General features: G+C 34.7%; 2 protein-coding genes across 4 annotated transcripts; both read right to left on the bottom strand.

Moving 5' to 3' along the window:
* Window positions 1-4,658: 4,658 nt before the first annotated feature.
* On the bottom strand, window positions 4,659-11,063 carry LOC141596928 (GRAS family protein RAM1-like). 3 transcript variants are annotated; one of them, XM_074417204.1, is made up of 2 exons: window positions 10,639-11,063; window positions 4,659-7,905 (listed from the first exon to the last, which is right to left on the bottom strand). In XM_074417204.1, exon 2 carries the CDS (start codon window positions 6,456-6,458, stop codon window positions 5,067-5,069), a length of 1,392 nt encoding a protein of 463 aa, XP_074273305.1. In that variant the 5' UTR covers window positions 6,459-7,905; window positions 10,639-11,063; the 3' UTR covers window positions 4,659-5,066. The 3 variants fall into 3 exon arrangements, with proteins under 3 accessions (XP_074273305.1, XP_074273306.1, XP_074273307.1); XM_074417205.1 differs by having other exon boundaries at window positions 4,659-6,874; XM_074417206.1 differs by having other exon boundaries at window positions 4,659-6,412.
* Window positions 11,064-11,764: 701 nt separating this feature from the next.
* On the bottom strand, window positions 11,765-19,648 carry LOC141596925 (embryogenesis-associated protein EMB8-like). The gene is made up of 14 exons (XM_074417201.1): window positions 19,129-19,648; window positions 18,951-19,040; window positions 17,334-17,395; window positions 16,595-16,695; window positions 16,322-16,411; window positions 15,507-15,629; window positions 14,642-14,719; window positions 13,952-14,037; window positions 13,777-13,825; window positions 13,510-13,566; window positions 13,293-13,423; window positions 13,121-13,204; window positions 12,611-12,680; window positions 11,765-12,379 (listed from the first exon to the last, which is right to left on the bottom strand). The coding sequence occupies exons 1-14, from the start codon at window positions 19,392-19,394 to the stop codon at window positions 11,942-11,944; spliced, it is 1,725 nt and encodes a 574-aa protein (XP_074273302.1). The 5' UTR covers window positions 19,395-19,648; the 3' UTR covers window positions 11,765-11,941.
* Window positions 19,649-26,993: the final 7,345 nt, after the last annotated feature.

Here is a 26,993-nt window from a genome sequence, read left to right as displayed (position 1 = left end):
CTTATACTATAGGACGGTCCTATAAGAAATTTTCTGTTGGAATATTATTTATTTATGGAGTATAATATCTAACACAAATTGTTCTATAAGACTGTCTTATAGTATAAGACCAACCCATAATTCAAAAGCCCAAACAATTAACTCATAACTCACCTTTTTAATTAAATAACCAAAAGCCCAAAAAAAATTAGTTAATAAACTTGTAAAAAAAATATTTTATTTTGATAACCTAAAGTTTTATATTAATAACTTGTATATTTAAATATGTTAGTTTTTATCATAAAATGTCGTCTTGTTAAAATATAAATTAAATTAAGTGTTAACTTTGGGCTTCTCTTCTTTTGGGTCAGTCCTATGCTATAGGACGGTCCTATAGGAGAGTTGCTGAATATCTAATGTCAATCTCCTAATATAGGAGTATATGTTTTCTTTATTTTTAACTTTCTATTTTAATTGGGCCAAGCCCAATATAGTGTGAAAACACACAAATTAAAATGCTCATGTCCATTTCGTGTAATATAGAGCTCACGCACTATAGTATACGCACGGTTAATTTGTTCTACTGATGTAAAATTTCTCTTTAAGTTGGTTGTTTAAGTAATATGTCATATTCCAAGTCAAATTATATGACAGACGGAAACCTAATACAGTAGTCAATATAATAGTGTATAACGAGTAATTAATATTCTCTCCAATTCAATCCAAACTATTCATTTGTTTTTTGGAGGTCAAACTTTGAAAAGTTTGACCGTTAATCCACAGAAAAAATATAAAACTTTGAACGATAAAATTTACATATTTAGTTGTATTATGAAATATCTTTCATAAATTATATTTTTTGCAAAAAAAAAAATTATATACAAAGGAAGAAAAATGCGGTCAAAGTGTCACTTCGAAGACCACCCAAAAGCAAGTGAGTAGTTTGGATTGGATTGGAGGGAGTACTAAGTAATACTCCCTCCATTCAACTCCACAAGGCCATTATCTCTTTTGCATACTATTCACAGGCGGACATTCAACTTCAATTTTCTCTCGATACATAAGTGAAAATATATTCATGTGAGATCTTATTTGATTAAATGCTTTAAGAAAGATCTTTTAAAAATATCTAACTTTTATAAAAATATCTAACTTTTATAATTTTTGCAAATACTCCCTTTCATCTAAACCAAAGGTAACAGTTACTTTATCACACTTGCCGATTCACGTTTTGCCACGTGAATATCTTTAATCACACATTATTAAAAAGAAGATAAATCAAACAAGATCTCACATGAGTATAATTGTCTTAAAAATTAAGAATAATATCAAAAATTCTCTACGATCATAAATAGTGTCAAAAAACAAGTGTTATATTTGGTTTGGATGAGAGTATTAAAATTCTTACAAACTCAACTATGCATAATTTTAAACTCAATTAAAAACAAAACACTATTTAGTAACCGTGCAACGCACGGACATAAAATCTAGTAATTGTTATAATTAAATATTGCTTCTCTACCTTTTTTGCCTCCTAATATTATAACCTCTTAAAAATCTTATCTATATAAATTCAGAAGACAATACTCATTGTACAGCGCGCCACGTCATAAATGCATTTTTTATGTTTTTTTGGAAAATCTAGGTTATGGTGGGACCCATGAGTGTGCAACGTATTTAATTATTAAGATATCCGTCTTTTCAAACATGCGATAAATTCCGTCTCGCAACAAATTATATAAAATCATCTTATGGAATACTTCTTCGAATTAATATTATGATAAAATTTTATACATTCCGTGTAAAGAAAATGCATAACATTTACGCTGAATTAATTACAAATGCGAGTAAATGTGATTAAATTACATAATTTTTAAAACAAAATTACACAATAAAATTACATAATTTCAGGAAGGAATTACAATTATATACAGGATCGAACATACAACGGAAATGAATTACAAAAATGAATTACATTTATTTTTGTTAATATTATTGTACCAAAAAATCATAACATAATTTTTTAAAAGTACAGGGTACAATTTTTTTTTTTTTTTCAAAAAACAATAATAACGGCATATGTACTTGGAATATAAAACTCGACATCTGAACTATCAACCGCGCACACCGAAATTGGTAGGTGACAATGATAGGTACAATAGAAATGCAAAAACAAATATACATAAAAAAACATTAATTCTGGCCCAAATACATACCCGTGCAATTTTGCACGGGTTTAAAACTAGTATACTCTTAAAATCATTGCCATAATTACATATATATGTTAGGACTAAATAATTGCTATAATTAGATATTACTTCTTTACGTTTTTTGTCCCCTAAGATTATAACCTGTAAAAAATATACTCTAAAATCATTGTCATAATCAATGTTGTCAGAATCGAGATTCTACTTTGAATCGATGGGGAGGGTAGGATCGAATCGGTAGAATCGGATCGTAGAATCGTAAGATTCTACAAATTCACTAAATATAGCTTTTTATTTGGTAAAAATATATAATTGAAGATCAAAACACTAATTTATACCCAAAATATTGATAATTAATGAGTTTAGTATCATTTCATGAACATGTTTCTACAAATGACATGAAATTTGGATTTTACGATGTCGTTATATAAAATTTATTTTAATATATTTACTATGGAGTCGGATCGTAGGATCGTAATATCGTAGAATCGTTCTATGATCCTACCTCTAGAAAATTTCAAATAAATAGTATCGTAAGATTCTACAAACATGATAGAATCGTAGGATCCGGGATCGGAAAAAAAAAATTGGATCGTAAAATCGTAGAATCATAGGATCGAATCGGGATTCTAACAACAATGGTCATAATCAATCAATCAATACTATATATTAAATCCAGAAACCAAGGGACTTCAATGTAATTAAAGAAAATTATACAAATTAATTATACTATATAGTTTTAAATCACTAGCACCGTGTGATGGACCTGATTAAGGGATCTCAATGCAAATACTCCCTCCTATCCACTCTTTTCTTCCCTATTTCCTAAAACGGATTATTCAGGTTTTCTTCCCCTTTCCTTTTTGAGAAAGTTTTTATTAATATTATACTCTTACCTCTTTCCACTCATCAAACCCCACTATATACTTTATTAATATTTAATTCTAATTATTCCTACCTCTCTCCAATAACCAAACCCCACTCATCTCATTTATTAATATTTAATCATAATTATTCATACCTCTCTCCAATTACCAAACCCCACTCATATATTTATCAATATTATACTCCCCACCCTTAATTTCCGTGCCCACTTCAAAGGGGAAAAAAGGGTGGATAGGAGGGAGTATTAAATAGTTTGGGTTAAAATTAAATTATATAGAAGTTTGGTATTTTTCCTAAACATTTGTAAAAGACTAAAACATGGTCAATTTCCTTAAAATAAAATAATTAATTAAGATGGTCAATTTCCTTAAAATAAAATAATTAATTAAGATGGTCAATTTTAAGGAGACTAAAAGAAAGAAGATGTTTGGTAATTTTCCTAAATATTTATAGAAGACTAGAAGATGATCAATTTCCTTAAAATAAAATAATTAATTAGTATAAACATGTACACTTATGGTATTAATTATTATCATCATAAAATTATATATTAAATTTAAAATCTATGCAATTTCATTAAATTTTATAGTTTATTAGAAGTATAGAGATGTTAATTATTTAACATACAAAAATATAATAAGTAGATTATAATCCTCTTAAAATTGCATGCCTAAGTAGTAAAAGTAATTTCGTCAGTAAAGAAAAGAATTGTAGTAACATTGGATATAGTTATATGATAGTAATCACTCATTTGAATAGTAAAAGTAACAATATTATCAGCGAGATTAGTGAAAGTGGTAGAAACAACAACGGGAGTAGTGAAATAATCAATATTAATGCGACAATAGTGAAAGTAACAGTAATTACGGTGGTAGTAGTGAAATTATTAATATTAATGCGGTAGTAGTGACAGTAACAAGAATTACGGCGGGAGTAGTGAAAGTAACAATGATTACGGGCAAGTAGGGAAATGTTATTACTATTGTTTCATTAATAAAAGTAAAATATTAATAGCGGGAGTAGTGAATATGTCTCAAAATTTATTTCATCGTAATTTTAGGATATGTCATAGAAAAATATATTAATGATAAATTTATGGGTTATGCAACTTTAAATAATTTTATTTAATGAAAAAAAAATTAATGCTAAAAAGAGTAGCCCGGCGAAGCCGGCACCAATACTAGTTACATATATATGTTACGACTAAATAATTACTGTAATTCTCAATCAATGCCATAACTTATACATTTAATTTTACTGAAAATAATAGAGGCTAAGACAAAGATAATTCAAGTATCAACATGCAACTAATGGTAGTAAGCATCCACTTTTTACTTCTTAATATTATTATACATTATTAAATTTAGTAAATTATAACATTAAATTAAAACCATACCATAGATAATTTATGTAAATTTGTTAATTTTGATACACACTATATAAGACCATACTATAAAGTGTAATGTTGCATAATAAAAGGTTTTTCCGTCAATCCTATCGGAGCCATATTCACCCACATGACACAAGCTCAAGCCAAGTTTATACTGCAAATGATCTTAGGATAGAAATTGCACGATAACACAAAAATTAATTTTGAAGTCATGATATTCATTAGCCTATAACAAGAATCGTTCTAGGAAACAATCTCAGCCTTAGACAAATATTCCCTGAACTCGTCTCAGAAAAAAAACAATTGGTTACAGAAGATTTGTTTCGGGAGAATAACGAAAAACTCTATAATCTATACCTCAACTATCTCTCTCGTTTGTTTTGTGTTATATATACTGTATAATTTGAGAAACTCTTGGTGCCTTAAGGGAGCCGAGCAGGCAAGCACTTACAGGTTACAATATCTAATGCCAAACTGCCAATGGTGGACAAACATGCACTTCTAAATCCGTCAGTAGTGCCTACAGCAGCGCGCCTTGGTGCGTATAGATAGATTGGTGAAGAGCGCGCCTTGCAGGTCTAAACGAAGTACTCCGTACTCCGTATCTATCTAGGCCTCCATGAAGATGCGGTTACAAGAATCCTATCTTGCCACCCCATCGAGACAGCTCTCCCGTCATCTCTTTCATACACCGTAAACCCTCCACCCTCACCCTCACTCTCACCCTCAAACCGAGGATTATAGTGACTTCTCATCTTTAACAAAAGCTTGGCTTGAATATTCACCTTAGAACTCAACTCCATTCCTACAAACCCATGCCTCTCCATCCTTCCTTTCCATGTCTCCAATGTCTCGAATCTCGAACAACTCACTTTGTCGAGAGCTACCGCTTCTTTTATCTCTTTCCCCAAATGATCCCTCTCTATTGCCAGCCTCTCAACACTCTGTAAGGGTAGGCAAGCATCCAATGAATCGAACATTGCTGCGTAATAATGCAATGCATCAACATAGCTTGAGAGAACGCCACAATTATTTTTACTTCCTTCTCTTTCTGCTAATAATACAATAGAAGGGCTTAAGGAGTTCACACTAGTCAATGTATCTGAAATCTGTACAATGTCAGTTAAACTACTGAGGTAAAACACCAGATTTACCGCGATTGTCTCATTTACCCTCCTTTGTAAATTTGTGATCTTTGACCCTCTTAACAACCCGTGGAATTCAAACTTGATATTCGGAAAGTCTTTACAGAAGTTACCAAGTCGAATTTCGGTGTCAATAAGCTCTTGTATGCTGTTTCCGATTCCTGTAAGGAAGAACGATAATGAGTGGCTTGAAGTAGTAGCTTTCTCAGACAGCGACTGAATAAGAGAAGGCCACTGAAACCCATGTGAAATGTCAAAATCAACCACATGTAAAAACCCGTTATTTTTACCCTCTTCCTTGTCAAATGCTTCAAGAATAGCCTGATTTGCAGTAAAATGAGCAAACTGGTAAAAAGGGGATACTCTATATAATTGTGTAAAACCCTTAAACTCTTCTGTAGGACATGGTTTGCTAATTACTGTACTGTAAAATGGTGATTTTGGGGTCAAAAGCCTTGCTGTCAGTCCATCAGTAAAATAAGCAGCAACCCTTTGTTCTGAATCACCAGATACTGAAACATACCTGTACAGCTCTGTCAGATTGTCGACTGCAGAGGTGGCGTTATTCTCGTTGATTAGCGTGGCAGATACCAGCAGTAAATGAATAAGGTGCAACCCAGACCCCGATCCTTCACGGTTTGCACTTTTTCCTTTTTGCTTGATATTTAGCATTTGTCGTCTCTCTTGGATCAATCTAGCTACCTTTCCTTCGTAGTCTTTTCCTAAGCTAACTAGAATAGTACTATCAACGTCGAATCTTTTTCTCTTTAACTTCCTCTCAACAAGGGAAGAATTATTGACAATAGCTAAGCCAAGACGCAAAAGATCTTCATTATTGTCTATAGTTTTCATAATCGGAAAAAACTCAAAAAAACTAATCAAACAGAATAATTCGAGTTCAGTAAATGAGAAATAAAGATTGTAACGGCGAAGTTAATGAAAGATAATAGTGGAGTGGAATAATCCTACACAAAATATTTTGCACTACTAAAGAATAGCACCATAGGCAAAGAGAATATAAGTTTTAAAAAGGCCATAGATAAAAAAAGACCATATAGTTAGTTTTTCTTTTGTAAGTTTCGGGTTAATGATTTGGCAGATGAGATTTATATAATGTTATCTCTTCTGATTCCATGTCTTAATATTTAAGGGTCATTTAAACAGTTTTTTTCCTATGATTTATATTATATCTTAAAGGGCAGATTCCCATGTTTAAAGGGTCTAATTTTATAAGTCCTTTGGTAGTTTGGAAAAGCAAGGAGGGCCATCTGCAAAAGACAAAACACCAACAAAAAGTTTGTAATCAAACCTACCAACTTCTCAGATTTGATATACTTGCCCACACACTGCCTAGATACACTTTGGATCACTGGATTCGGTATTTCGATCAGCTCCCAGTGAATCGCAAACTGGTTCATATGTGTCAGGACCATGGTGTCTGAACTTATGTGGTATCCCTTCCGTCCCATATTTATTGTCCCCATTTTTCTTTCGTAATCGACTAATGTCAACTTTGTTATTAAATCAGCTATTTTCATACTCAGTTTTAAAATATCTTCAATATCTATTATTTACTGCCGAAGTCAAATTAGGACAATAAATCTGGGATGGAGGGAAAAAAGATGAGCTACTGCAAATTATAGTATTTACGGGTTCTGGCAAGTAACCAATCCAAGAATTGTCAAGTTCTTCAAATTAAATAGTAAAACATAGTACCATATAGCATTATTTAATTAAGCATAACTGCAGTGAATCAGGAACCATAACAGGCTGTTATTTGCAATTAGAATAATCAAGCATAACTGCAGTACATGTTTAAGCAAACAGGATAAGAATATTTAGTAATCTTGTACAGAATGGTACTACAAGTATTACTCTGAAGTAGTCTGAGAGGGTCATATAGCCTCAAAAGCTGCATAAAAACATGGAGTTGTTTGACCCTCACACTCTAACAGATATGTCTTGTAAATACAGGACATATTCCAATAGTTTATGTCTTGCCTGTTAACACCAAGACAGAATGCTTAAGAATTAATTAATTAGGTCAAGTTCACTAATTAAATGCTTATCTCAGGTGTCAACAATTCCTGATTCCACATTTTAATTAGTGTGCATAAAAAAATTACAAAGAGAAGATGCCTGTGTATGGATTGGATGGACATGATGTAGAAAATTTCCTATGTATCTTAACCAAGTAAATGTCCTCTTACATGCCCTTTGTGTATCTAAACCTCAAGTTATGGCCTCTTTCATCAGTAAAGTCATATAGTCATCTTCCTTTGAATCCTTCAACTAGACCCTGCAAACGAGTCGTTCAAATTTGGTATGGTGAAGCTGTTTTAGGTCGGATTTATTTAGTGGGTGTTATTATTTCCGATTGTGATTATTAAGAGTTTTTGTGTCATTTATCATGTATCTAACCGTGAGTGCAATTTCAAATTAGCTATTTCGAGTCAATTCAGATCATTTTAGATTGGTCGGCTCAACTTCAGGTCGGCTGGTTTAGATATGTTGTTGTCAATCAGGTCAATATCTAGTCCAATAAACCTCGGATGAGCTGCGACCCGAATCTACACAATTCGAATTAAGGTCATTTCCTGGCTATTAAATTGGGATAACGGTCGGGTCACTATAACCAGAGAAACAAATGTCCCAAACTTCATTTGATATGGCTAACAGAAACTAGGCAGAAAAGAGTCAACCTCAGACCTCAGTTCTAAAATGCAGATAACTGCCCTAAATCCAAAAAAAAAAAAAACCTAATAAATTTTCTAAGGGTATATTGACTTAAGGAGAGCATAAACAAATATAGTGTCACTTTATCACACAGGCTGAAAACCTGAATCTTCTCCACATACTTTGGTGAACAGCTTTTCCATAGTTGAGAGAGATGTTAATGTTAAGGTAATAAACTCGTACTCCTTAGTATTCTCCAAAGATTAACAAAAAGATACCTTAACAAAGGCATACCAGTAAACATTTAAGGGTATTATTAGTATATACAGTATATCCTAAATTTTGTTTAAAGCTCTTCAAAGGGCATCTGGGAATCATTCAAGATGTCAGTTTACATCATTTCTGAAGTGTACAAAATGACAGGGCTATATAATTTCATTAAAATAATTGATATATGATGAAAAGTTCCCCATGTAAGAGACTTGTTGAAACCCTGAAATATAGGTCTATGGCTATATATAACTTAAATGTCACAATCAGGTCAGACTTCCATTCTTAAGATTCCACTCTACAGTATTACAGTTTGCTAAAATGCTAGCTGCTTGCAAATTCATGTCATCATTTAGTTTTAAAAGGCCAACGGGTAGTGTGATGATGAGACGTGAGTTGATGACACACACCTCGTGCACACGGGGTGCTGTAGTTCAAACAATTTTCTATATTCAGGAAAATAAATTTGTGCAACAATGGCTCCTTTTATCGATTTTACTGATGCCATTTGAGAATGCAACATAAAAAAATAGTTCACTTCCCTAATTATTTGCGCCTTATATATAGTTCTACATCTAAGGTCCCCAAGCGTTCCCGCTAGTGTCACTCGAGACACCATACATGATACTTAACCGTCTTTTTGGACATCACTGAGTGCCAGAGCAAGGAAGGGAAAAAAAAAAAAAAAAAAAAAAAAAAAACTACTTCATCTATGAAGCTTATACTGGCATTAAGCATTTTCCACTAATTACTGAACTATCCGGAATAGCTTTCAGCAAATTAAAATCATGTTAACTAAACCCCTACTCAAGGTAGGGGGTCTTAAGTCTAAATTAAAAAAAAAAAAAACCGCTCTTGGAACAATTTTTTATTAGAAAAAAAAAAAAAAAACCAAAGCCAATCAAAAATCCAAAACAAGCTCAATCTTCCTCTTTAACAATTCATAACCCAAAAGAGGTGATGAAAAGCTGAATCTAAATGTAGTGGCTCTTCCTCTAAATTGGGTATAGAATATTCTCACTAGGTTAAAAAGAAATGGTTATTCTTCTATTTTTAAAAAGTAGACCAATGAGGAAACAGTAGAAACTTGTTATACAACACCTGGATTTGGCATGATTGGGACACTTTGTGATTAAAAGACCTCCATAATTTCATACCTAAACATTTGTCTTTGTCAGTACACGAAGGCACATTCACGTATTTAGTTGGATTATGTCTCATCTTCTCCATGCGTGTGCATTTTCCTTTGTTTTTCTTGGAATATAAGTGCCATGTTGGCTGCTTTTTTTATGCACATTTTGTCTGTAAAGCTCTGGTGGGACATGGAAACCCACCATTTCCTCTTCTAGATAATATTTGGGAGTAGACTCAAGAGCTATTGGATAGACTTTTGCATAAACCTGAGTCGTCCAAATCGATCGAAACTTTTAAGTGTTGGATAAGACGGTCTTATGGTAAGTTAAGGGTGAACGAACATCAAGGCTAGGGGAGAGTGTTTAAATTTCGAGTTAAATAGTCGGTTTAATGCTAAATACTTCATCATGATCTTAGGAAAGTCCTGTCCAATACTTGCTCAAATATTAAAGCCCCGCCTTCATATAATGAGTCAAAATCCTCTCCATTTCCGCTCTCCATTACCTAAAAATGACCGGGATTTAATCTTAGGCAAATCTACTCCCTCTTCATTTCCTCTCTCAAATGACTAAATTACTGTCACTCATACGGTTCTGGACCCTAAAGGAAATAGAGAGAATCTTAGTTCGTAGACAATATTACTCCGTATGTCCATAGTTTTTGTCAAATTTAGAAAAGCATACATAAAGTCAGTATCTAGGTTTTCTAATGCATGAAAGGAAACCACCACTGAAGTAAAAAAAAAATGAATGCACTCAACAGACAACAGTTGGTCACTTTTTTTGAGTGCATTCATTTTTTTCAATCCGTTAATTTTATCAACTTCGTTTAATTTATCAAAATCCGTTACTTTCTTATCAGCAATATAACCCGTACTACAAATATAAATCAGCAATATGCAGCAGCCACAGAGTAACATTGATGCACTAATAAGTAAGTGAAGTGGGCATACCTGAATTTTCAATCCGAATCGTTGCGAAATTTCGTTTAATTTACGAGCTCAGATCGCATAAAATTCCCCTTAATTTTATCAACTTCGTTTAATTTATCAAAGCAAGATCAACCTTAACCATCGCCATTGTTAATTTCCGAGCTCAAATCGTGTAAAAATGGCGGTATATAAGTGTATTGTGCATAAACACAATTTTCTCCAAATTTCAATTTTTTTCTTCAGTTTTTGTGATATTGCTAAACTTTAATTACAAAAATGGTGGATGATATATGAGAATTAGTGTAGGTACAACAAACAACAAATTTGAGATGAAAAAAATAGAAAAAATGGATCGGATAGAGAGGTGTGAGGATGAAGGAGCTTAAAATAGTGTGAGAGTGGGAGAGATAAGATGGAGGAAATAACGATTGAAGAGTGATAGTGATGAACTGATGATTCATGTTTTTTTTTTAATTATTATTTAATTTAATCCATCCTATTCATTTTCCGGTGCCATGTCACAATTTTCCGGCGAGAATTTTACTCAATTTTACTCGGATATCTCTACTTGGGTTGATTTGCACGTCGGGTATAACTAATAGGGCTAATTCGCACGTGTAAAATGTTATGGAGCTAATTTGCACGTAGTGGCAAACATTTGGGGCTTATTTGCCACTTCCCCGCTTTTAAAACAGGAAAACCTAACAATGGATAAACGGATCAAAGAGGGCATCTTATATGGCGTAAGCAAAACATGGATTATGCCGACGTCGGGTTTCAAATACTTGATTTCCGGGTGAACTATAGTCAACACCTAAAATTGTTTCTTCTTCAATTTATTCAACCAACCTTCCAACTAAACCACATTTTTCAGAACCTTTACAAAAATGCCCCATAATCATCTAAAGATTTTTAGTAATATTTTTAGCATTAACTTCCTGACTACCCTTGCAGAGGGCACAAATTCTCAAAGAAGGTGTCGCACGAGTTTTCATGAAATCGGATGGATAAAACCTAATGAATAAATAGATAGAGCTCACAACTTCAATATCTGAGACGGTCTCTTAAGAAACTAATTATTTTCAGGAGTAACAGAAGGAGCACAATGTCTGACCCAAAAAAATTTAAATACTCGACCCCATTTTCACCAAGAGAAGAGTCATTTATGAACACGAGTAAGGTGGCGTACACAGTGCCGTGGAATCTTTATTCCATGAGGTTTATTGCAAAATTCAACTAATAACAGATATACTCAAATGTTAAAATACAAGTTGGTAACAGAATACAAGTATAGAAATTTGGGTGTAGTTACCAGTTTGAGTCACTATCTTTTCTGTAGGATGGAAAGTGGAGACTTCTTAATCTTCCTTTTGAAAAAGAAGAAAAGCGCTGAGCCTACCAAAGGCCAACTTGTAGCAATGGCAACATAAGTAAGCAACCACATCGATTTTCTAGAATGTCGAGAAAGCTGATCCAATTGTCGCTTGATAAGAGAAGTGGCATCCCGAAGAGTGTCAGCAGAGGTATTAGAGACTTGTTCAGGGATTTGAGAAACCGAAGGAACATCCTTCGACACATAATCTTTTTCCTGTTCATCTTGCTCTGACATGTCAATAGTTTGTTTATCCAAGTCAGTGAACTCTTCATCCACCTCAGCTTTTGATGGTTCATTGCTCGCAGCAGCAACCATTCCATCTTCGGCTAAACTCACGAATGGGCCCTGGTCTATCGAAGATTCGGGTGCGTGTACGTGGGCTGGTATCTGAGCCATATACATAATTGTCAATATTCAGGTGTGGGTACACGGGCAAGGATCTTGATGACTAGTACTAAATTACAGAAGTTAGCCAAATTAGCTTGTAAAAATCATACAGTAGACGAACCGATGACACTGATGACAGTATGCAAAACATGACAGCATCATAACTGCCATTATGCCTACCTTCACCCCAAAAACTGACTCAATGCTAAATCTGATAAGAAAGAAATTTACCTTCTTCTGTTTGTGCATGTACGGACTCATGTGTAGAACATCGAAGTATTCATTAACGGCCCTAACCCACCTGCAAATACACAATAATTCATTCAAGCCAACTTGTATACCTGAGTATCATCCAAACCGATGACCCCCTACCATAAAAAATATAACTAAAATATAATGAATGAAAAGTATAACGGTTCAGGCGTTCAGCTTTCCAGATTAGTTGATTAGGCTCTCCCGTAAAATAATTTCCCGATCCAGTTAAGAGGAAAGTAAGGTCTTGTTCAACCCTATTTCATACAGACTAGTAACTAAAGAAACAGGTTACAAGTCTAAAAGAGGAGAAAAACTAAGAGAAAGAAAAGTCTAATGAATGAAGAGAATAAGAAATACAAACAATGAGGGGAAAAGAGAGGTCAAGGGAGACGATCGAAATATTTTCTATCAAACTTCTCTAGAGCTGTAGTAAGTACCCTATAACTTCATACAAATTATCAAACGAATTAGGCCATAGGTGAATACCAGAGGCTGGAAGCAGTGAATCCTTCGAAAAAAGCGAGATGTCCACCGTGTTGTGGGGTAGCCAGAACGATGTTTCTATTCACTCTGTAGAGACCATGTATACCAAGGAGACGTTAGTGTGGGCTCACTAAGCACAGTTAAACAGTAAAATATTACAGTACATGTTAATTACCTGCATTCATCCCATGGGATGGCTTCTGTAGTGCAAACCGGATCATCCAAAGCACTGATGCAGAGCAGCGGGACGGCTACATTGACCACATAAGGGGTACTGCTACTATGCCTATAGTATGTGTCAACAGTCTGAAGAGGTGGTAGGATGTTAATTAAAAAGACATGTCTTAAGAAGAGTATAAACCAATGGAAGGACTGCAAGAATAATTTCTAACCTCGTACTTCCCCACAACACGAGTGGCGTGATTATCAAAATCCCTGATGCTGCGAGCCTGTTACATCATGCCGTAGAATCAGTAGTGTATGTCAAATTCCAAGGTAATGGTAGATGATAAATGACAACACAAGAAAAGTGCAAGGTAATGGCTAATAATAAATTATAGTCGGATTTTGAATAAAATACTATTGACTATGGAGAGCAATGTTAAACTAAAGATTAATACACAAATGAACGTTATTATAAGTTTAAAAAGAAAACAAACCTTTAGTATTCCTTCCCAATTAGCAAGACGTGAATAGCGTGGCTCGTGCCTACAAATCCAGCAGGGAAGAAAGGTCAATTAGAAATGACTAATTTATTTACTTGAAAGGTATATGACAGTTAAACTTCAAATCAAAATCAGTAAAAATTTTACGAGTTAGCTGAAAAGGACATACAACTGTGCATAGCCTTGCAGACCAACCGCTAATGCTCTGTCGTAAAACTTTTGGATGAATTTGCGACCAATATACCTCGAACCAATCTGAGTACGAAAGAAAATAAAAGATGGGCAAGAAACGGGTAAGGTGTATAGAATTGGCAATCGTTATAACAATAATTTCTCTTTTGATAGATTATTTAATCAAATTAGAGCAAAAGCATATGTCCTTTCACAACGAAGGTAAACTAATATAGGAAGAGAGTAAGAGTGTAAGACACAGGATAAGGATGTAAATTTATGACCCATGGGAAAGAAAACAGAGTTACACAGGAAATTATCCTGAAAAGATAATGTTCAATGTAGCATAAGGACTTCATGACTGAAACAAAATTTCCAGGCCTTGAGCACTGCCAAGCACCTGTATGTTAAATAGGTACTAGACCAAAACTTGCAGACACATATGTAACGGGAGAAGCAAAATGGGTTCAACCTAAAACAAAACAAACAATTTTCATGAAAGAAGAATAATAGTGTCAGCACTTCCAAAAATAAATTCAACCAAGTCCCTTGGAAGGATTTGCCTAGGATTAAAGGCACACATGGTTTTGACAGTTCACTACTGATCTCGTAGACTAACAATGCTTTACAACCTTACAAATAAAGATTTTACAACATGTTAAACTATATAGTAGGATTCTGAGCTTACCAAAAGATCCCAGGGAGAGCAGATAGCAACAGCTCCTGCAATTGGTATGTCTTCCCCTTCTTCGCCAAGGTATTTTACCTGAATGAACATTATACAGTGATCAATATGACACAGTTTCAGTGTATTGGTTATTCTATGATTGTTCTTTCAAAACTTGAAGATGCTCTATCGAGTAGTAAGATTATCAAGTGTCTTACAAACTTGTTTTCTGGAATCTAAGCAACATGACAAACAGCTGAGTTTCTTTGCCGGGTTACTAAATTTTTTTTTTTTGCAGAAATTATATTAAATTAAAACTGAATAGTGGATGTAATTACATTGACCAAGTCAAACATATATGAACAAGCCATGAAGGACAAAAAGAACCCTGCCAATACCGTAAGAATTAACTCTGAACAAAAGAATACAGAGCTAAAACTAAACTTTGCATCGTACTGCCCCACAAATGCAATGTGCAACTGCTGCCTATTTTATTCCGACATTTCATACCTACCCTTGTTTTAAATGGGTATAGCACTTGGAACACTTCATTTAATCCACAAATACGTAGATATTTTTGTAAAAATAGCCAGGTCTGACTCTTAGACATCCACCAGACTACCAGAGTTATATACTTCTAACTGAGTCTGTTAGTTATATAGCTTGCTTCCACCAGTCATAAAGGTAAAGAAAAACAGTGGACTTCTTAATCAAATCATTTTGGCATCGTCCAAATATCCGAAGAGAGAGGCCAAAACCATAAGAAATCAACCATATATGCTGCAGTTAATATGAACTCTCGCTACTTAAAATTTTGCCAGATATCAAGATTCTCATTAGGCAAAAAAGTTAAATAAAAACAAGTAATCTTTTCAAACAGACATACCACAACATTGGCTCCAATGCTTGTTCCCACAATAAAGAGAGGAGCATCTGGGTATTCACAATGGAGATGCTTGACAATAACACGAATATCCTCCGTCCATGCAGCATTATAGAAGCAATCAGACTGAAAAAGTCACATATAGGTAGTATAAATAAAAACTGTGGATTCATGACAATTGATGGCTAGAAAAATGGTTTTAAATTTCGGCCCACCGATTCGAGACCAAGTTATCCAGGTTTAAGAGGTTACCGCAGCCGCATTTTGCCACATTTCGAGGCGATATGGCTGCATTTAGCGAGATTTATCGTGACCGTGACTAAAACCATGATTTAATACTACGGCATGAAGGGACTAAAACCATGATTTAATACTATGGCTGGAAGGGATACCAGGCACCAACTACTATATAAACAAACCTTGTTCATTGAACCCATATTTGTCTAATGAACCATTCAACTTGATAATAATAGTATGGACAAGTATTTAAGTACTACTTTCTCATCATAATCCCCCGTTGCAATTCAAGGATTAAACAGCGTCATCATGTGCCCAACAAAGATCCCATGCAAGTCAATAAACTTTTAACCAACGGCCAAAATATTCATGCATGTTGAACAGATCATTGCCCCAAGGATTTGGACGAGAAGATGGGATCACTACATCTTCTGTAATACTAATATTGTCCATCCTGAAAGGGATAATATTATGCCGACCTAATATAAACACCATCTGCCGTACTTGAAATAGAATTAAGCAAGTAACAGAATTCTGAAGGTGATATAATACAGCTGAAAAGAGCACTGATCAATACTCACAGTGATGGAGACACCACCCAAACCTCTGTGGTTGCAAACAACGACATTCCGCCCACGTTTTGCGGTGTTGTATGCCAAATGTTTCAAGTACTGGGAAATAACGACAGGTGCACATGTTAACAAGAAGATGAGAGCAACTTATAAATTACAAAACAAGATGTTCATGAAACAAGCAGAGTTCCTTTGAGACACATATAGACACTTATCATTTCATGAACGTCTAGGTTTGCGAATGAAATTGCCTGATAACAATATAACCAAATGAAAACTTACTGCAGATTCAGAATCACTAGTCAAACCGGGGATCACAACCACAATAGGAGTTGTGTCATGTTTTGGAATTACATTTTCAACGTAAACTGCCACTCCAGACACTGAAAAGGCAAAGAAAAAGCAGTGCAGCTAATAAGATAAACATAGCAGCCAAGTTGTCAAATACATATGAAACAGTATTTTTCATCAATTGCAATTCATGTAATGTGAATGACTTGACCCAATTCACGAGAATCTCGAAACTGCGTTGGAGGAGGTCTCAAAAATGTGTTGGGTTGTCAAATTTCCCCATCTTGGATGGAGTCAAAGACCCACTATTCATTGATTTTAAATAAGGTAAAAGAAAGCAAAATGAGTCAGTAGACTGGGCTAGACTTTCTGCGCTTCTCATATAGTAAAGTAGCAGTTGGTTGATACAGTTCCCAAAGTAATTTTCATAATGTGCCACCTCACAACAGTTTCTTTGTAATTCCAACTCCCTTCATTTAGCTAAAAGGCAAGAGCCTTCAACGCACAGCGTGATGTTCTGTTAACATTGGTTGTTTGTCAATGAACAAAGATACGACGATACGTCCACTAGTCTCAGCGGAGAGGTGAAATTTCAAGACAAACTTTACTTCTTCATTTCCCTACACTTGTGTCAACTAGAGAACTCGCCATTCCAACATGTTATAGGAGTAGCTATTTATTCAAATGGCAACCAAAGAACAACATTTTGTCAATAGGTATGATGACATACCATCAGAACTCAAAAGCCAATCAAGAGCAAGAGTCCCACCATCTGAAGTACGAAAAATTTGCCTGATATAAGAAGACACATGGAAATGATAAGCGGCAGAAATCTTCAATACTTGATCAGTAGTTCCAGATTTTTCTAAGGAGAATTTTTGGAAGACAATGATGGAAAGAAACTTTAAGTGAAACAAGACTGGTATCTGAAAATGAGCATAAAACCCCCAATACAGGCAAACAAGCATAACAAATTTGAAAAAGAAAAGGAACAAAAAAAAGAGGGAAAATAGTCACACTCCCGAAGATACTAAAAAATTGGAGAACGGGTCGTCATTCCGACCAAGCTACAGATCCAGAATTCATTGCCTTTGGTTTATGATGAAATGAAGAAAAAGGTCTCGCTAAACAAGTTTGGTTTCTTACATTGTGAAGCAGTAATCGAGATACAATTCTCAATATAATTTTTTTATTATGGGTTATCCAAAACAACTAATGTGCATCCAAAGGTTCCCTCCACGCCACACTACCGAAGGGTCACATGTAGGCTACCTTACCGGCCTTCCTTAGTCTGGCATAGAGGAAACCTTTGGATGGTCCAGGATAATGTTGTTATAGTACAGACTAAGGGAGAGGTGCATGACATATCTTCACCTCATTTGTTCATTCAGACAATTATTCCATCCTACGACGTAGAGAGTACAGCATTCTAGATAATCGCCATTATTCTTGCTTTCTCGGACAAATATTCTCATTTTATATTTTTATTAAATGGCCTTCTCTAATTGTTTCGCATTTTGAGGTGTGCGTTCACCCGTGGATGGTTCCAAATGGTGATTCATGTTAGCCGACCCCAAATCATTTTGGGATTAAGGCTCCGATGTTGTTGTTGTTGTTGGCCTTCTCTAATTGCTATATCAACATTGTAATGAGTTGCAAAATGTTGACCATCACTAGAATGGGGCATTCATATGTCAAGAACTATCCAAATGGAGTACTAATCAGCTGCTATCCTATATTGAGTTCACCGATAAACTTTCTAACTTAGCTAGATGTACACTAGAAAGTAATAATTCACTGCTGTTAGTCATGCCACAAATTAATCACAGTTATCACAAGTGTCAATTTCAAAACTACTAGTCAAAGTGGTCATTACAAAAACAAAAAGCCTTAATCTCAATGTGTTTTAAGGGTAAGGGGTTAGAGCATCCACAATGGAGGGGAAGGGCCAACTTCTTAATCCCAAAGTATTTTAGGGGTTGGGGACTACTAAACACAGATTGAAAATAGCACAAGCGTAGATTACTAATACAATAGAGTTACATACAAAAAAATATCGAAAATTTGTAACTTAAAATACCACTGACTGATGACACTATCCTAGATTACAAAAACCCAAACATCTTTAGCATACAAATTAACTAAAACAAGACCCCTCGTTCCGCCACTGACTGATCACACTATACTAGACCCCAAGTCCCGCCACCAGAGTAATATCTTTAGCATTCAAATTAACCAAAACAAGACCCCTCGTTCCGTCACTGACTGATTACACTATACTAGACCCCAAGTTCCTTCACCAGAGTAATATCTTTAGCATTCAAATTAACCAAGTATGTGAATATACCTCCTATAACTAAACACAGGAGGTCTCCCAAAAAAGTTCATGAAAGCAGTTTGTATATGTGGGCTTGCAAGCCATGGTGTCACCAAATACCTGCAAAACAATAATCACAATTTAAACACTTCCCATAAATTCTTCACTAATTATTCAAATCAATCATTTCCAAGATTAAATTTTTTACCTTCCATGTAAAATTTTACACTTAGAAACAACTCCCTGATAAATTTTGGAGTCAGGATGGTAAATTAATTTAATGGGTTGACCTCTAAACCCAGTTAATATATCACTAATTACATGCCACTCTAGGTAATTATACAAAATCACAGCTACCAAAATTACTAATCCAATTAAATAATGTGTAATTGGGATTAAAACAAGAGCTTGTAACATCAGCTCGTATGGATAGAGTAAGGAATTAGATTGAGTAATAAAGTTTGAATCTTCCATGATTATTAGAGGGGGAATTGTAAGATTGAAGAACCCTAGAAATTGAGGATTTTTAAGGGATTATTTGGTGATTTATGAATGGTAATAGTACATTATGGTTTGTATATATAGTTGAGTGAAATGAGGAATGAACACAAAACTATGATCATCACCCTTTTTTTCATTCCAATTTTCCCTCCATGAATTAATTTTGGTCGTTATTTTTTTCTCAAGAGAAAATAATAGCTTTCATATTTGACCGATCTCAAAAATGGTGTGTTCATGTTTTGGTCGTGTTGAGTTATTGACCGTTGACTTTATTGAATTATTGTCAAGTGTTGACTTGAAGTCCACTTTGTATGAAGTTTGGAGAGATCGGAAAACACAACACAACAAAGAAATGAACAATAAGTCTCCTATAAGTCCGTTATATGGCATAGGACATGCCCAATCAATCAATACTATATATTAATTCCAGAAACCAAAGGATTTCAATGTAATTAAAGAAAGTTATACAAATTAATTATATTATATAGTTTTAAATCAATAAGACCGTGTGTGATGGGAGATTAAGGGATCTCAATGCAAATATTATATAGTTTGGGTTAAAATTAAATTATATAGAAGCTTGGTAATTTTCCTAAACATGTCAATTTCCTTAAAATAAAATAATTAATTAAGATGGTCAATTTCCTTAAAATTAAATAATTAATTAAGATGGTCAATTTCAAGGAGACTAAAAGAAAGAAACTGCCTGGTAATTTTCCTAAATATTTATAGAAGACTAGAAGATGGTCAATTTCCTTAAAATAAAATAATTAATTAGTATAAACAGGCACACTTATGGTATTAATTATTATCATCATAAAATTATACATTAAATTTAAAATCTATGCAATTTTATTAAACTTTATAGTTTATTAGATGTATAGAGATGTTAATTATTTAACATACAAAAATATAATAGGTAGGTTATAAATAATTCAAGTTAGATTCCATAATATATAATATTGCATAATTCTTTCGATATGATTTAATGCATAGTGAAATTATCAATATTAATGCGGCAGTAGTGACAGTAACAATAATTACGGCGAGAGTAGTGAAAGTAACAATGATTACGGGCAAGTAGTGAAATGTTATATTACTATTGTTTCATTAATAAGAGTAAAATATTAATAGCGGGAGTAGTGAATTTGTCTCAAAATTTATCTCATCGTAATTTCAAGATATGTTATAAAAATATATATTAATGATAAATTTATGGGTTATGCAACTTTAAGTAATTTTATTTAATGAAAAAAAAAATTAATGGTAAGTAGAGGTAGCCCGGGCGAAGCCGGGCACCAATACTAGTTAAAGAATTAGGCCAACAAACAATCAAAACTAAATAAATACGGTTACAAAGTACAAACCTCTTTCATACAGTACAATCTTAGACAACCTACGACAAACCTCACGCTTTTCACCAACTCTGCACAGCGATCCCCTCCACAACGTCGTCATCCATAGGGCACAGCCGACGAGACCAACACCTTCTGTGCACCGATCAATTGCACTGTTGAACGATATTTACCATATCGTGATAATATTGTAATATAGCTCATAGTATTATATCTGAGATATTATATGATTGTGTGATATTGTTACTAGGAATGTCAGCGGGACGGGTACAAGTGGGTACCGCCCTACACCGGCCCCAGTTGGGGCGGGGATGGGTAGAGCTTTGGCGGGTGGTGGGGCGGGTGCGGGTATGAAAATTGTACCCGCCATGGGTAATAGGGCGGGGATGGAATTTGAATCTTACCCGCCTCAAACCCGCCTACCCGCCATTTGCTAAAAAAATTAGTGCGATTATGACAATTTTTTAAATCTTATTTAGTTATAATTAAGAGATAATGTAAATAATAGATATTTTATAAAGTTTTTTACTAACTTATTTGGTGAAAAACTAAGCTTATAAAGATAAATTCAAAAAAATGGAAAATAATAATGATTAAATCCACATTTGCGAAAAAACTTATCGAATAAAACTATGGTGTAGCGGGTTAATGGATAAGCGGGGCGGGTACAGTTTTATATTTCCACCCGTTGGGGCGGGGATGGTTTTGGAAACTTGTACCCGCCACGGGTGGTGGGGCGGGGACGGGTACGAGTTTTTCTTGGTGGGTACGGGTACGGGGAAGCCTATATCCACCACCGCCCCGCCCCAATGACATCCCTAATTGTTACCTAAGATGTAAGATTAGGAAAATATCTTAGGGTTGGTATTGTATATATTGAGCCATTGTAACAGGTTGATTGTCATTGAATGTACACAAAATTTCTCATCATACATCGTTTTCTTTTCTTTATGGCATCAGAGAAATAATCAATCCTAAGAATTTTTTTTTCAAACACAATAAATCATGACAGTTGGTGATGCGGGAAAGGGAAGCGGTGCCCAGAAAATCGATCAGATTACACCGGTTTCACTATTATATCTCCATCCCTCTGATAGTCCAAGTTTGAAATTAACTCAAACGATGTTTAATGGTGACAATTATAATCTTTGGGCTGATGCAGTACGGAATGGCCTCGACGCCAAAATAAATTGGGGTTCGTGATAAGTCCATTTTTATATACATTTTAACTCCCTATTTTAGCTCTATTTTACATGTCATTTGCACTATGTTAGTGATTTAATTGCATTTTATAGGAAATGAAGCACTCGGTAGCTTTTTCCAATCAAATTAGCATTTACCCAAGTTCACGAGACTAATGAGAGCAAGTCTTGTTCATGCAAAGGAATTTCGGGAAGCATAAGGACATTTTGGGAAGAAATTAGAAAACCCGAGCAAAAGAAAAACAATCTTAGTTGGTGGATATGTAAACAAATGAAGTCCAAGTAAAAGCCCAAGCCATAAGCATGCATTGGATGCCAAAGGATGCCTAAGATGCCTTAGATGAACTCTTAAAAACGCTTGCATTGGATTCCACATTGTCATTAAGCATGAAATTAAGACGGAATTAAGACAAACGAGTAAAAAGCCACGACCCCGATCGGGGTGGGGTGGCCCCGATCGGGGTTCCCTTGTTTCACCTTATTTCCGTTACTCCCTTGGTCCTATATAAAGGGTGTTGATCTGAGACCTAAAACACACTTTTTATACACTTTTTATACACCTTCTACACCACTTTTATACTCCCATTTCAATTCTTAGTTTAGGTTAGATTAGATTTCCCTTAAGCATTTATTTATTGTAATTTCCTTTAAACATTTCAAGTTCATTTGCAATTTCCATTTCAAGTATTTGTTCTTCTATATTCAAGTTCTATTTCCATTATAAAGGTAATCTCATTTCTAGTACTACTTTGTTATTCCTTTGTTATTTCCATTTACTAATTATGATCACTTTATCATTTGTCATTAGTTTAATTTACATTATGCAAGAGTACTTAAATTTGTCTTGGGACACTACTACAGATACAGGCTATAACAACGGTTAAAAACCGTTATTATATAAAAAAGCGGAAGTTGTTAATGCGTCCGTTGTAAAAGGTTTTAACAACGGTTGGTTTTCTTAAGGAACCCGTTGTTAAAACTATTAACAACGATTTTAAGTATAAAAACCCGTTGTGGAAAGTGTGACTCAATTTTGGGGGGAAAGTTATAACAACGGGTTGTAATATACAAAACCGTTGTTATAACTAAAGACAACGGGTTGTTTATAAATAACCGTTGTTGTTTGTTTTTAAAAATAAAATAAAATTAAATATTACTAGATGCATGCATAATTACGGCCCGTTATAATTCCGATGCATGCATTATTACTGCCATCCCTATGCATATGAATGGACAATATGGAATGAGAAGGGTTAGTAATAAGATTTGAAGCAGCAGAGAGAGATATGATGATGATTATGACACAACTTCCTAACATATATATTAATTAAAAAATAACTCAAACCAGACATTGCTTAGTATAAATACATGCATTATCTCAACTAACATTCCATTATCTCACTATACATCTCCAAACCCTAACTGCTAAAACAAACTCCAAATAAACCCTAATTAATCTTTCAAACAAACTCCAAACTCCATCAACAAAATGAATAATATCATCCTTAAGACTCTTACTATGATCGAGAACAACAACAGTTTCATCCGCCGGTTGCTCCACATTGAGGAAAGTTTCAGGAGCTACCTTGTGGATGCCTCGATCCGTACTGAAGGACGCAAAAAAAGATGGCTTGACAGAGCGGAGAAACGATTTGCGGCTATATGACGATATAGCAATCTGCTGAACGGAACCTCCAAATAGCCAAGGAGGAGAGGACGGATATCATAGAAGAGAATAAGACTCTCTATGAAAATATAAGAATTGCATTTTTATTAATGTAATTTTTTTTAAATTTATGTATTTATATATATATATATATATATATATTAATTATGTTTATCATGCATTCCTCTCTATCATCTTGCTTCTTCTTTGTTTTAGTTTATTTAATTTGTTTTACTAGCTAATTAAGCGAATAATACTTAAAGAAATAACATAATGGTCGATAAAAACACATACATGCAAATGAAATAATTAGAAAAAGAAAATAATGACGATGAAAGACGATGAAACCAACAGTGACGGCGAGATTTACCTGATAATTAGAGAAAGTAAGAAACGATGAAATCAACAGTGACGGCGAGAAGATAAAGCGACGTTGAGAAAGAGAGAAAGAGACGATGAGAAAGTGTGTGTTTTGTGTTTGTGTTTGTCTGCTGTGTTTGTGTTTGTGTATTAAGGTTTGTGTTTTGTGGCTGTAGCTGATTTGTGTTTGTGTGGTTTATAGTATGGAAGGTATTGACAACGGTTATTAAACAAAAACCGTTGTTAAAACGTTTTAACAACGGTTGTAAAACAACAACCGTTGTCAAATAAGTTTTAACAACGGGTTTCAAAAGTAACCGTTGTGATTACTTTTCACTAACTTTGCGTCAATTTTGCGCCAAATTATTAACAACGGTTGTGCATGTGTGACCCGTTGTTAAAACTTATAACAACGGTTGTTATAACCATACCCGTTGTAATTAATTTTAGTAAAATTCGCGCCATACATTCTACAACGTCTATTGTTATTTTCGTGAATAATCGTTGTTAAAGGGGCGTTGTAGTTGCATGGATTTGTAGTAGTGGGAACAAGGGAAACCATGCATAAGTAGATCTTTTAATTGTTGAATTAGGATGTTATAATATCGTTTCATTGTTTCTTTCACATGTTTGCATTGTATCGTTAATCTTCGATAAATGATCACTATCTTAGATTAAATTTGTTAATTCACTTTTATAAGTCGAGAGGCATGAAATTGAATTAGACTAAACATTTGTTAGTGGGACGATATAGACATAACGAGAGTTCTCTAGGACCCGACCTATGGTTGACAATAAGGTCGAGAGGTGGTTGTCTTTAAGCCTAAACAATTAACAATTTTATCAACTCCTATGTTTAACTTGAGCATTTACATAATTTGCATGTGTGATCCGACTTCCCTAGACTATTCCTTTATCATTGTTTTATCACAAGTTTACCAACCAAACCAAGCAATCATACTGATACCCGTCGTTGTGAGTACCAAAAATAAGATTTATAATTTCCTATTAAGACTAACCTAGGCTAGTGGTAACAGGGTCGAACCACAAGGAGGCAGATGTAAATTCTAGTTGATTTATATTCAGTCTAAGGTAACAATTGTGGGGGTTGAGTCGAGATGGTCTATAGCTAAGAACAAATAAAGATAATAAACTAAAAAGACGGTTTAAACAGATAAAGAAGGGGTACTAGGATAGTCGGTTCATTATAGCTTCGGCGGCAGCAAACTAAGTCGGTCTGAATCAAACACAGGTGAGGCGGGAAATAAAGAGGTCCTCTCGGTCCACTCTTAACAAATAGCATCTTTCGATCTCGCTATAGGTCCCTAATATCACTAATACTAACTTTCGTTCTGAAAAGTGACTAACGGTCTAAACTATACCTATCTTTCGATCTTAGCACAATTTAGTCGATTCAATTGATGATCTAACAACCTTCCCTATCTTTCGATCTAATGGGTCAGTCACAAATAAGGTATCTAACTGGTCGCATGCATTCGATTCGTTAAATACAACATTAAAATCAATTAAAACGAAATAAGCTCACGAGGTCAGTCGATCGACCGGGTAGGGTGGTCGATCGACTAACACGCGGGTTCAGTCCATGTGTAATCTATTGCCGCCTATGCCACAAATCGCCTACATCCTAGTACAAACTATTTAGCTACTCATGCTGAAAGTGATGCTAACAATAACACTAGGGCATAAAAGAGTTGAATTCATAATTAAAGCGATAGGGCAAACAATTAACATGAAACAATAAAGATGGTTTTGGGAAGCTACTAGCAATTCTAATCTAATAACGAGATAGATGAATTGAAATAGGGCAGAAGATTACCGAGAATAGCAGAAGAATGATTAAGAACAAGAGCGAAAATTCCAATGCTTACAATATTCCCAACCCTAATTCTTCCTAAAACCGTATGTAAAACTTAATGTAAAACTGATAATAAAACTTAGGTAAAACTGAATTAAAAACTGAATGATAAACTAGGTATTTTCAGTTACGTTATATAGAAAGTTCACGTAACAATTATTCCAAAACCTAAACTTAATGGGCTTCAAGTTCCTCGGTCTTTTAATTCTCGTCTGGAACAGCTGCCTGGTCGATCGACTGATCATGGTGGTCGATCGACTGGGCCTCAGTGTACAGTAGCTTCTGGAACCCGAACATTGGTCGATCGACCTATGGGAGTGGTCAATCGACTGAACAAGCTGCTACATGACTTCTTAAAACTCGTGGACTTGTCTTTTGGGCCTTGAATTGCGCACCAAGCTCGTTCCTCGGGTGAATACTTCACGTCAAAATGAAATGCAGGATACTCGGGGACGGATTTAGCTTGATTTCCGCTGGATTCTTCACATTTCTGCAATAATGTACAAAAATACGGAAGTAGACGGAAATAGGGAGAAATGTAGCATAAACTACAAGAATGAGCTCTGAAATGCGTGTAAAATGGGATGTAAAACATCATATAAAAGACACGCATCAAACTTCCCCAAACCGAATCCTTGCTTGTCCCCAAGCAAGAACTAGACTCGATCTAATTACCTAATGGAACGAGTTCAATCTCAGAGCGAATTGCAACCTGTTAAGCCTAAACCATTTTAATGCAACAACCAACATTCAATTAGCAAATGAATCATGCAAACGAGTTATGAAGCCGTTAAAAACATGCTGAACCGCCAACTGTAGAGACTTATCAAATTGGACTTTCACGGGTCGCTCAAATCACTCAATAAGTACAGGTGAATATATGTAAGATAAAAAGAATTAATTTTGTAGTGACTCTCACCTAACTACGACCTATGAAGACATGCCAGTAATAAAATATGAAAATGATCTCTATGACCGTACATATGCATTCCAACCAAACAGATGACCAATGACACATGCCGAGGTATATATGGGACATGTGAGGTATGGGTAAGAAGAGGCAAAGATAATTATGGAAAAGTGGAGGTACAGGTGATCAAGCTAGTACCAAAA

This window comes from Silene latifolia, chromosome 8, assembly GCF_048544455.1.
Source record: "Silene latifolia isolate original U9 population chromosome 8, ASM4854445v1, whole genome shotgun sequence".
NCBI lineage: Eukaryota > Viridiplantae > Streptophyta > Magnoliopsida > Caryophyllales > Caryophyllaceae > Silene > Silene latifolia.
The sequence above is the reverse complement of the archived record's forward strand: the minus strand, read 5'-3'. Positions and strand labels throughout refer to the sequence as shown.